Source organism: Crinia signifera, chromosome 5 (genome assembly GCF_055691185.1).
Source record: "Crinia signifera chromosome 5, ASM5569118v1, whole genome shotgun sequence".
In the NCBI taxonomy this organism is placed as follows: Eukaryota; Metazoa; Chordata; class Amphibia; order Anura; family Myobatrachidae; genus Crinia; species Crinia signifera.
The window spans coordinates 299,771,480-299,784,472 of record NC_139221.1 but is presented as its reverse complement, the minus strand read 5'-3'; the positions used below and the strand labels follow the sequence as shown (position 1 = coordinate 299,784,472).

General features: G+C 41.5%; 1 protein-coding gene across 1 annotated transcript in view; it reads right to left on the bottom strand.

Moving 5' to 3' along the window:
• The window catches only part of LOC146081254 (ATP-dependent translocase ABCB1-like), a 107,808-nt gene that overhangs the window by 58,149 nt on the left and 36,666 nt on the right, over positions 1 to 12,993 (bottom strand). Inside the window, exons 6-8 of the mRNA XM_083189375.1 lie at positions 5,311 to 5,482; positions 5,093 to 5,217; positions 3,743 to 3,914 (exon numbers count right to left, since the gene is read on the bottom strand). Coding sequence (XP_083045501.1) covers positions 3,743 to 3,914; positions 5,093 to 5,217; positions 5,311 to 5,482 — 469 coding nt within the window. The remainder of the gene's footprint in view (positions 1 to 3,742; positions 3,915 to 5,092; positions 5,218 to 5,310; positions 5,483 to 12,993) is intronic.

Below are 12,993 nucleotides of genomic sequence, written 5' to 3'. Positions count from 1 at the left end.
TTAAGAGACGCAGCTGTACCCGATACAAGAAATACAACAATAAAAAAAAAAAAATACATAATGGTTTAATAAAAAAAATATGTATACTGTATAGTATATAATATGTTCATGAGTGCACTCCAATCACAGATAAAACACAATATACATTGCATGACCTACAGCATAGAAGAATAAGCAGATGATATCTTTTCTAATTATGAGGCAGATGAAGCTTAAATTCAAAGTCCCAGTGGATCATAAGCTGAGGCTATATACAGTATAAAAAAGGTATAAAAAAGTAGTGACCAGTCTAACCATCCCCTCGCGCAGCCTTATGGGCCCCATACATCAGCAATTAATTGTGACAATCCTCAGATATGGAGATGATTGCCACAATTAATTTTAGATGTGTGGGCTCCCCCTTTTGGCAATCCCAATCAAAAATTAATAGGGATCGCCACTTGATTGCTTAATCAGATTTTTAAACATGTTTAATAATCTGGTATTATCTGCAGATCTTTTTTAATATCATTTCTCTTTATTTGACATTTTCTTTTTTATAACATCAACACATGCCAAAAATTACATCCTCCCTCTCCACACTTTGGGCATCCATCTGCCGCTTTACCCGAGAACCTACTTATTTTAACCGGGGTTAAATAAATTCGGTGAATAATGTTGTACTGAATTTGTTGGACTCTTAGAGAGTTTGTTGATAGTTTAATATTGGAGAGCGCCTTCTCCCAATCCCCCTTCGATAGTTCCGGGATATCTCCAACCCATTTTGTCGCGAGGCCTTCTAACTGATCTATCATTGTTATGGATATTATATATTTATACAGTTTCGAAGTGGTTTTACTTATACCTATTTTTTTTATAAGGCTTTTTGTAGGATTGTCCTTCGCTTCAATAGGGGAGTTTTTAGCGTAATCCTCAAAGGCGCTCCTTATCTGAAGATACCGGAAGAATATGGATTTTGACAACCCGTATTCTTCCTGGAGTTGAGTGAATGATTTCATTTTGTTTTGATCCATAATTTGGCCAATTGTTTTAATACCGGCCCCATCCCATGTTAAACTACCCTGCTGTTTTTCTAGTTTTTTAAACGGGGTTAGTGAGAAAATGGTCGTTTCTGGATCTAGTCCTTTATAATCTTGTTCCTTACTAAGCCATCTCCATATTTTTATGGCCTGATTTAGGATCTGGGGATAGAATTTACTACATCTATTTGCAAGGATGGCTTGTAATGGCGTGAGACCAGGGATGGTCACATTGATCATTATCTTTAATTCAGTTGATTGGCCTGACTCTTTAAGCCATTCTTGCAAATGTGCTAACTGAGCCGCAATATAATACGATTTGAAATCTGGAAAAGCGAGTCCTCCCTGGTCTCTCGGCAACATAAGTGTGGCAAGCTTAATCCTAGGGGTTTTATTTCTCCAAATAAATGATATTAACACCCCATTAAGTCTCCTAAATATGGTATTACTAATATATGTGGGGGAATGTTGTAATACATAGAGAAGTTTCGGTAAAATTATCATCTTTATTAAGTTAACCCTTCCCATAACTGTCAAAGGCAATTTCAGCCAATTTTTACATTTTATTTTGATCTCATCAATCAGTGGGACGATGTTACTTGTAACATATTCTTTTGGGTCCTTAGAGATCACAACACCCAGATAGTTAAACTTATCTACCCTAGGGATATTCCCATCTCCGTTGGGTATATCCTCCAATCTACCCATCACTTCATCCACCATCAAATGGGATTTGTCCCGGTTTTTTATCAGACCCGAATAAGCTCCGAATTCTCTAAGGGTTGCCATTACCTGGGGAAGATCTTCCTTATAGTTGGACATGCCCACCAGAAGGTCATCGGCGTACAAAGAGACAAGGTTGCCCATCGCTCCCCCAATCCCCCCTTGTGCGTCTAAAAGTTTTTTCCTGAGGTTACATGCAAGTGGCTCAATGGCCACTGCGAATAGGGTAGGGGAGAGTGGGCAACCCTGTCTCGTGCCCCGATATAAGGGAAACGCTTCTGAGACAAACCCATTGATAGATACTCTGGCAACAGGACTCTGATACATGGAAAAAACCCTATTTATGTATCGAGGGACGAAGCCGAATGCTTCTAGTGTATTTTTCAAATATGGCCATTCCAGTGAATCAAAGGCCTTATTTGCATCGAATGAGGCCACGGCTATCTCAGTTCTAGTGATCTTCCCAGTTTGTAGGTAGGTAAATACCCTGCGCAAGTTTATAGCAGTGGACTTACCCCTCCTAAATCCAGTCTGATCTGGATGTATAATTTCGTCTATTACATTATTTAGCCTATTTGCTAGAACCATTGCAAATATCTTTGCATCCACTGTTAACAAAGATATTGGCCTGTATGATTCTGCCCTTAGTGGATCTTTCCCTTTTTTGAGTATTACCGTTATAACAGCCTCTGTCATAGATTTAGTTACAACTGCAGATCTTTTTTATATGTGTGGGCATCGTCTTCATCTATTCACATTATGATCAGCTGAAATGACAATCGATTGGGCAATTTCCAGATATGAAGATGCAATCTTTAGATGGAAAAATCTGCCGATCACTGAAATAAATCTGTAATGTGTGGGCAAAGTCAGATAGATTGTAGAAACCATTTATCTGGCCAAAAAATCCCTGGATCTGGAAATCCATTAATTGTGATTGCTGATGTATGAAGGCCAATTACCCTCACCATCTCGCAATTCACCACCTTCGCAATTGGTGCCCCAACCCTAATAGAAACATTAACCCTAGTACCTCCAGTATTCTGACCATCGGAGTGCCATTGCAGGCATTCTGACCGTCGAGAGCCTGAGGTCCACAATATTAGCTACATCCCATACTTCCTGCAGCTGGGAACATGTACAAAGCAGGAAAGTGTCAGGAAGGAGGTGCCAAGCTGTCCAGAATGTGTAACTCCTACTTAGAGACCAGCATCACAGTATCCATGACCTATAGAATGGAGCACTGGAGCTCAGTGGTACCTAGCACCTACTATATTTTGTCCCAAGTCTATGTCCTTTGCTGCTATTTGGCCTCTAACAGTGCACGTACCCCTAGGCTCGCTTCCATCGCCACACTTTAGATGGTGATGTTGCCCTGCTAGTGACATGACAAGATCGTTCCGGTAAGTGGATCTAGTTGTTACCCTTATCATTCCCGTCTACCTGGTGCATGGACGCTGCTGCTAAGCCTGGGGGAAATTACAGCACTGGGGCCCCAGTCACTACCAAAGTCAATGATAAAGTACAACCCATGGATGGGAGTGAGATAGAGGTGTGAGGTACTGGAGCTCTAGGGATCGGAAAGTCTCCTGCCCACTCCTTCTATGAATCTTGTCCAATAAGAAAGGAGGGTGGTGGAACCTTGTACATTTAATAATTGTCATGTTGTTGATAACTAGATATTTAATAAGACAGACAAATGCAGACTATTCATTTAACAGGCACTTAGGGATAGGTGTATGAAGCAGTGGTAAGGGAGGAGAAGTGAGCCAGAGGAGAAGTGGCACATGGCAACCAATCAGCTGCTCTGTATGTTATATAATGCAAATTATAGATGTTACTTCAGTGCTGATTGGTTGCCATGGGCCTTCTCCTCCCTTATCACTGCTTCATACATCTACTGTACCCCAATATCTTTTAAGGCACTTTCTATGGCAGGTGAATAAGGGCAATGCAAAGATCGCTTTCCATTAATTAAAAAATAGGTAGCCTTCACTTACCGTGAGCACATTTCCGATAGTGTACTCCTTAGCTACAATCAGACTGGTACCATACCAGAAGGCCAATGCGTAGGATGCGTATATCATTAAGAAAGCAAATCCCATGGACACGTTGGCAGTGATGGCCTTTTTGATCCCTATCCTTTTGGCCTCTTCTAAGTTCTTTTCATACCTGTAACATACATTTGCAGAAGCCATATGAGCATGATCACCATGTTATAGGAAAGGTACTATATTCAGGACATGACGCTTTCTCTGTAAATAAATAAAAGTCATATTTTGTGTTTCTACAGGCAGACAATACAAGTATGATGCATTATATAAGATCAACCTTACAGCAGCTATAAAAGAAAAATCTGCAATAGTTAATACTAGAGGCAGCTCCCACTTTCCTGTAGGAGGGGGACTGCTGCTGGCTGTGTCGGTGGGTCCCGCTCCGCACCGCCGGCTCCCGCTCTCCGCTGCCGCCACTGCTGCCACTGTCCAGGGACCTGGCACCTGTAGAAAGCAGTGACAGGCACCATGTCTGGCTCATTCACAGTATCGCCCATGGTACTGCACATATCCCAGGCTTTTATGGTCTGCATCGGCTGCAGCCCACAGAAGCCGGCTATGGCTTCACAGTGAGGGAGAAAGCAGCTTCCTACAGGAAGCCAGCTCTCTGCCTATCGCAGACTGGACTGGCAGTCCCGGTAGTAGGGAACACCTCCCAATGGGACCACCTTTTCTGCAGGTGACTGGCAGGTCGGACTTCCAATAGGAAGTAACTGGCAATTACGGACTGCATCTGGCTTCACTAGGGCTGAACACAGTGTCGGATGTTACCTGGGGGGGCTGCATCCCTACAGCCCATAAGTAAAAATCACCACAGTTTAATACCTGAACAATCAACCTGAACAATGTAAACAAACAAAAAAATTCACAAATGCAACAGGAGCCTACTATTAGGACATAGTTTTTCCCCAATTTATTTTCTGACCAGGTGCCGCCTTATGCTAACCACAAGGTCTTGAGTTTAAAAATTACATACAATCAGTCGCGATTGCATCGAAATTGGGGGAATTGAGGCCAAATCTTCAATAGAACTCTCATCTTCGTAAATTTACCCCATAGTAGTTTTTCGGTTATGGTACTCGGATCAATTATGTTATGGTAGAGTTATACAAGGATAGGATCAGGCAAAACTGACATGCGATGCTCTGTTATTTCACCTTTTTGTCCTACATTAGATTCTCAATATTGTAAAGCTATGGATGTGACTTAAGCTCTCAGATGGATTCTATTTTATTTTCTTCCTAAATGTGTCTCTTCCTTAGCGGGAAGCAGAGCAACAAGACAAATACACCTCACCTGGTAATTTCTTTCTTTTCTCCACCAAAGGCTATGACAGTCCGAATAGCAGCAAGGACCTCCTCAGCCACCGCTCCAGCTTTGGCGTAAGCGGTCAGCTCCTTGTTGGTGAATGATGACAATATCTGAAGATAAACAATGACACACAATACACATAAAAACACAATGACACTTGTTGGTTTGATGAAACGAAATGAAAACAGGCAGAACTCTCCCACCTTTGCCCAGATAGCAGCCGAGAGGCCCATGACAGGGCTAACCGCCAATATAACTAAGGTCAACTTCCAGCCTCTAACGAACCCAAGAATAAACCCGGTCAGGAAAGTAGTTAATGACTGGATCAGCATAGCGATTTTGTCACCAATGCCCTCATTGATTTTTTGGACATCACTGAAATAAAAAACAAACAGAATAGGATGAAGTATAGAGAAACTCTGAACATTTTGCCCCAAAATCCAAACCCAATTTATTTAAACTATTCGTAGATCTTAATCGCTACGTTAGGACATTGAGCCGTAAAAGGTTCTTTGCAATCAAGGCATTAAAAAACAAAGATCAAGATGGAGATCCCATTATATTAGATGAGGATGATACTATTATGGTAAATATCTTGGAATCCCTTGAGGAAGAATCCCTTAATACACAACCTCTAAAAATATTTGATATGAAAAGAGCAAAAAAATTCAAAAATAGCTCAGAGTTCTACCCACTTCAATTTAAAGGTCCATACGTGGAATGCTTTTACAAATCAACTCTAGAGCAATTCAGATCCATGTGTGATAAAAATGAGAAGGATAAAAACAAAATATGGAAAGATAATCTCAGAAGAAGAGAGAGAAATGCCCTCAAATGTCTTTACAGTGATAAGAAAATAACTATTAAATCAGCAGATAAGGGCGGGGGGGTTGTTGTCATGGACACTGTGGATTACTTAGAAGAATCCTACAGACAACTTAACAACACGGAATTCTACAGTGTCCTTGGCAGCAACCCTACCGCAAAATATCAAAGTAAGTTGAGGGCTTTGTTGGAGCAGGCAGTAGAGGAGAGCGCCATATCGAGGGAGACGTTTAATTTTCTATATAGTACACATCCCATCACTCCCACTTTTTATTTTTTGCCAAAAATACACAAATCACTGCACAAACCACCCGGTCGTCCCATAATATCAGGTGTTGGGTCCCTCACAAATAATCTTTCATTTTTTGTTGATCACTATCTGCAAGGCCACGTAGGGAAACTTAGGTCCTATATTCAGGACACAAAACACTTCCTAAACCTGATCAATGAGGTAGAATGGAAGGAAGGATATATATTACTAACCTGTGACGTGGAGGCACTATATTCCAATATACCCCAAGAGCAAGGGGTACAAGTAATGGAAACATATTTAAAAAGAGATGCCAACCTGTCTGATTCCCTGCGTGGCCTAATCACTAAAGCCATTAAATTTATTCTTAATCACAATTATTTTCTTTTTAATTCACAATTTTATTTACAGACACGGGGGACTGCCATGGGGACCAGGTTCGCCCCGAGCTTTGCAAATCTATACATGGGAGCCTTTGAGGATGAACATGTGTGGGGGAGTGAGTTCGGGGGGAACCTAGTCCTCTATGGCAGATTTATTGATGATTTATTTATTATTTGGAATGGAGATGTTAATAGTCTTAATGATTTCACTCACAGTTTAAATATCAACAATTATGGTTTAAAATTCACAAGCACGTTTAGTGATTTGAGTTTAAATTTCCTCGATGTGGCGCTCTCTGTAAAAAATGGGAAATTAGAAACTGAAACTTTTGTAAAAAAGGTGGATAAAAATATGTATCTAAATTATAAAAGCGCCCACGATAAAGTATGGAGGGATAATATCCCAAAGGGACAACTTATAAGGATCAAACGAAATTGCTCCACAGATGAAGCCTACAAACGGCAGTCAGAAGGACTAGTTGTATCATTTAGAGAACAAAAATATCCAGAAAGGGTAATACAAAAAGCTGTTAATGAAGTAGAATTAATAGAAAGAAGTAATCTACTGGATCTAAAGAGGAATAAAAGGGAATCAGGAGAAAAGAACAGATCCACACAATTCGTTACTCAGTATAACGAATGTGCGTATGAAATAAAACATATAATAAAAAGAAATACAGCCCTTCTACTACAGGATGACTATTTGAGGGATATAGTTGAACCTACAGGAAAGGTGGTCTTTAGGAAAGGGGAAAAATTGAGAAATAAATTAGTAAAAAGCCACTTCGTGGCAAATAAAGACAACCTACAATTAGAAACAAACCACTTAGGTAATTGGCTCCCGAAGAAACCTTGGGGTTTCCACAAATGTGGAAATGATAAGTGCCATACATGTAAGGGACAGGCAAGAAAAACTACAGAATTCAAGTCCAACATTACAGGTGAAATGTTTCAAATTAAGGATTTCATTAATTGTAAATCTTCTTTCATTATATATGTCATACAGTGTGGGTGTGGTCTACAATATGTGGGCCGCACCATTCGCTGTCTGAATGTACGATATTTAGAGCACAGGCGCAATATACTGGGGGGGGTAAAAAATCACCCATTATCAAAACACATTTCAACTTGCCAGGGCTCTCGATTAAATGATGTAACAGTCAAAGCAATCGAACGGGTAAAAGAAACAGCTAGAGGTGGAGACCGATATAAGAGACTTTGTAGTAGGGAAGCCTACTGGATATTCCGCCTCTGCACTCTAGTACCTAACGGTCTCAACGACACTATTGAATTGAACAATGTATAGTCCACATATCTGCTGTCATAAGTTAGGTAGGCCCAGGGATAGTGGTGGGTTTAGATGAATAAGGGGAATCATCAATGCATTATATCATCATTTGGTGGGGGGGAAGAGGGGAGGTGGGGGAGGATGGTTTTTGGGAGGGTAATGAGGAGGGGGGAGGGGGAGGCTCACTAGTTATAACTATGTACATAATTATGAAAATAAGAACTAGACACCGCCCTTGTCTTTGATATAAACTTGAAATTCACTATATATGAATATACTACATTATTTGTAATTGTGAGAAAGTATTATCTAACTGATATATCATAAGTTTTGCTCTATAAACATTGTCCTAATTATACATTAATAATATGTCCAAGAAATTTGTTGCTCTGTCCTCTGGACATTTTCTAAGTATTCACAAATTTCCCACCGTTTGTACAGTTTCCTATATTCATAGATAAAAAAGTAAATTATAACTATATAATATGTCATTTCAGATAAGTTTGAGATGTACTAGTGTACTTAACCATATGAAATGTATAAGGGTTCATATCATTTGTATATATTTATATATGACTGGTTTTTTTGAAAATTCGAGTTTTTAAAGTTTATTTATAATTGTGGTTATTATTACTTTTTTAGTCGTTCATATCCCGATCTATACAAAAAATTAATAAATAAATAATAAAAAATGAAATTTATTAACATGTAATATTATATGTATTGTGTTAAATGTTAAATGCTATATGTATCCCCGCATCTATAAATGGATGAACTGTAAAATAGCCCGACCAGAAAGTTCCGGGCTAATGGAACGCAAACAGCTACGTAACTGAGGCTTGACACACAGCACATAAACAACATCTTGATACGTAGAAAACCAGTAGTAAAGCTGGAACGCAAAAACGTTATTACAACTGAGGCGTGACACGCACACGCATAAGGAAGTGATACACCAGACGCCATAACGTCAGATAACGACGGGCGCATGCGCAGACTGAATCCAACCGCTATAAATAGGCGGAAAAGCGCCACAGACACCATCCAATACTCCTGAGGAAGCCGCTGATCTTGAAAGGCGGAGAAACGCGTAGAGAGGACCACGGGGAAAGGACTTGGCAGCAATTGGACCTGTACCAGTAGGGAAGCCCCAGAAATACCGCGACCAAATTTGGACTGCACCAGCGGTGGGAGCTCACCTCTGTGGATCAGGAGCCTGTCCCCTCATTCCAAACAGCAAGTAAACTCTGTTTTGCAAAGCAGCATCTAACCACTATGTGCACTTAAAGTGGGGACTGTACTCATACTAACAAACGCTAATAACAACTTATTAAGCCTTAAGACTAACCATCTGGATGAGTGCATGCATAAAACTAACCTGCTAAATACTAGTATCCAAGGGGAACTGTTTGTCATTTATGTATGTATGTCTTGTCCATGTTGCTGGCCACAACACAATTTTTATGAAATTTTAAAATAAATATACAATTTATTCTGCACAAGCGCTGCTTGAAATCTTTGTTTCCAAACTCTGAACATGGCTGTGGTTAGTAGAAAGTGATGTGGGAGGGTTCTGGGATAAATGGTCTACTAATCGTCGATAGCTAGTAGGTCGACACCTAAAAAAGGTTGACACTGACATGCATTGGGTCAACCACTGAATGTCGACATAGCTTATGTCGACTCATGAAATAAGTCAACATGGATAAGGTCGGTAGGGTTGGAAGATTGACACAAGCATTAGGTCGACAATGGCAAGGTTGACATGAGTCAAAAAAGGTTGACATGAGTTTTTCACAGGTTTTCTTGCCCGAATGTCGACTTAATCGACATGGACACCGTCAGTGTGTACTCGCTGCACTCGGCACACTATTTTATTCTCCCGCTACACCCTAGTGGAAATCCCACCTGTCGGGACATGTTGGCTCAAAAAAACAATGATAAACTCAGGTCGACCCTTTGACTGTCTAACTTGCCATTGTCGACCTAATGCTTGTGTCGATCTTCCAACCAATAAAAATGGATTTATTTTTTCTGAATCCATAATTTGGACAATTTGACATTTCTATTGAATAAAATATAGGGAGAAAGTTTCTAGGGTCCATGTTTTTTGTAAGTTTCGTCTTGTAAATGACTGCAGCTTTAAAATAACGGCATTCTTGCCAGAAGCCCCGCATCTCCAGGAACTCGGACATTATTACATTTACTCCGATATGTCAAATTTCTGTTCCCCTCTTTTTGCAGCCTCCAACACCTGCTTAAAATGACTGTGGGAGGAGAGAGAGTTAGGGGCTAATTCAGCCTCATTCTCTGGGTTGTGAATTCACAGCGCGAGCAATTATCGGAGGAACGGTCCGTATTGACATGGGTGGGGGGAGACTCTGGCGTGGCGGCAATTACCTAATCGCTGGCATCCGAAGATTCGCATCCCAGCGATTAGGTCTGAACATAGGCGGGCACACATTGACGGTTAAGGGTGCAAAGACACCCCCTAATGCTGTGCCCATCCTTATGAACACCTCCCTGCCGCTAGCAATACCAGCAATACCTTTAACCAAAGACTTTTGCATTTTAGAACCGTGGGGTAGATTTATTAAGCTCGGTGATGAGATAAAGGGGGAAATTAACTAATATGAAAAACCTAGTTTTTCGTATTAGTATTTTCCCTAAGACTGCATATGACTGTTTCAGTCGTATGCACAGTCGTGTTCCGAAGGGGAAATTACAAAGCAGTCATATACGACTGCTTTGTAACCCTCCGATGGTGTATTCATTCGTATTAGCTGGCCATATATACGGCCGCTAATACGAATTTTTTCAGGCAGTCTGCACGGATCAGTCAGATCCGTGCAGGCTGCAAGGTGTAAAAAAAAAATAGAAAAAAAAATAAATATTAAAAAAAAAACGGCGTGGGGTCCCCCCCACAGCTGTAACCAGCACCAGGCTGAAAGAGCCTGGGCCGGTAATTAAAAATCAGAGAACCCGACAAATAGGGGTTCCCCGATTTTTAACAACCAGCCCCAGGCTCCAGGTCCGGGGCTGGGTCCCAAAATATAAGGGACAAAATGACTAGGGGTCCCCCGTATTTTTAGAACCAGCCCCAGGCACAACCATCCAGCAGGGTAATGCCACAGCCGGGGGATACTTATTATATAAGGTCCCGCGGCCAAAACATTAACCCTACCGACCAGTCAGCATGGCCAGGGGCCCTGGGGGAGTGGGGACCCCCCCAATAAAGGGGTCCCCCCCCTCCAGGACTTACCTGACCAGGCTGAAGCCTGGTGCTGTCCCCGGTGGCCCTGTGCGGTGGCCACCGGGCTGATCTTGGTGTAAAAAATAGAACAATAAACTATTGTTTTAAACTGTGGAACTATGAGTCCCAGCAAGCCTCCCCTGCAAGCTGGGACTTGGTGAACCACAAGTCCCAGCCTGCGGGGCATTAAAGGGCCCGCTGGATCTTGTAGTTCCACAGTAAAAAAATAGTTAAATAAATACACACTGACACCTGAAAAATAAAAGTTTAATACATACATTACACACACACTGATACTTACCTATCTTGATCCCGTAGGTAGGTCCCAGAGTCTTGATCCGGTGCCTTGTCCTGGTTCCGGATCATGTCGTCATTCTTCACCACATCGATCTTCATGTCGGCTGCAGGTCCGGGTCCGAAGAAATCCATGGTGGACCTGTGGAAGGAAATCCAACTCACCCAGGTCCTCCATGGAAGTTCTTCTGGCTTGGTCCGACGTAGTCCAGGCGTTCTTCCTTCTTCTTCCATCTTCTGGCTTCTTTTTGAAGCTGCCGGCGACTCCAGCAAAGCTCCCCGACTGTCAGAGCCGTAGAGATCCTTCCTCCTCGGCGTCTGTACTAAGAATGAATTCTGGCCAATCAGGAGCCGCCTAGCGGCCAATCAGGAGCCAGGAAAGTCGGCTCCTGATTGGCCAGAATTCATTCTTAGTGCAGACGCCGAGGAGGAAACATCTCTGCGGCTATTTTTTCTATTTTTTTACACTAAAGCCTGCACGGATCTGACTGATCCGTGCAGGCTTAAAGCAAATACGACAGGGAAAGCAAGGTGTATTTTCCTGTCGTATTTGCGTGCCTGTTTTACACCAATTAGCAGCCGTATTATCAATACGGCTGCTTAGTACATCAGGAACCACCATTCTTTTGAATGGTGATTCCTGTCGTATTCTATCGATGGTGTAGACATTCGGATTTGTAAATACAAATATGAATGTCCCATCATTAGGAATACGAATTGTTGTATTTTCGGGATTGTAAAAAATAGGTGTATTTCTGCCTACGAATACACCTATTTTTTACGAATCCATATTGGTAAATTTCCCCCAAAGTGTCTGGTTTTTATCACCGGCCAATCAGCTCCTACCTGTCATTTTTCAAACCAAGCCTGTAACTTCACAGTTAGGAGCTGATTGGCCAGTGATAAAAAACCAGACACTTTATCACTTCACCGAGTTTAAGAAATCTGCCCCTGTATTCCATCAAAAGAAGCATCTATCAATCAATTATGTGTGTTTTGCACTAATAATTGTACTAGACCCCGTCACCCGTATCACTACATACCTGTGTCATCGAAATATTTTTTTTTACTTTATTTGCAAGTACTGTTACACAGAGTAATTAGAAGATTAAAACTGAGATAGGCAGAAGATTATGGTGTGGCAGAGAGACGCTTTATATTGTAGCGAGTAGACACACCCAATAGGTGCTTCTGGACACACCCCTTTGACGGTGCACCCCCTAATAAAATGTGCTGCGCATGCCTATGGGTCTGAATCAGGCCCTTGGCAGCAATCTAGTAGGACAATTAGAATCAGAGCTCCTGGATTAGCCATTTTGGGGCTTATTCTGGTTCACTCCTTCTGGCAAATTCCTCCTGAAATGGACAAAACCATGTGCACTGCAGGGGGGCAGATGTAACATGTGCAGAGAGATAATTAGATTTGGGTGAGTTATTTTGTTTCTGTGCAGGGAAAATACTGACTGCTTTATTTTTACACTGCAATACAGATATCAGTTTGAAGTAAAACCCCACCTAAATCTACAAGTAACATCTACCCCACCTGCAGTGCACATGGTTTTGTCCATTTCAGAAGAAATTTGCCAGGAGTGA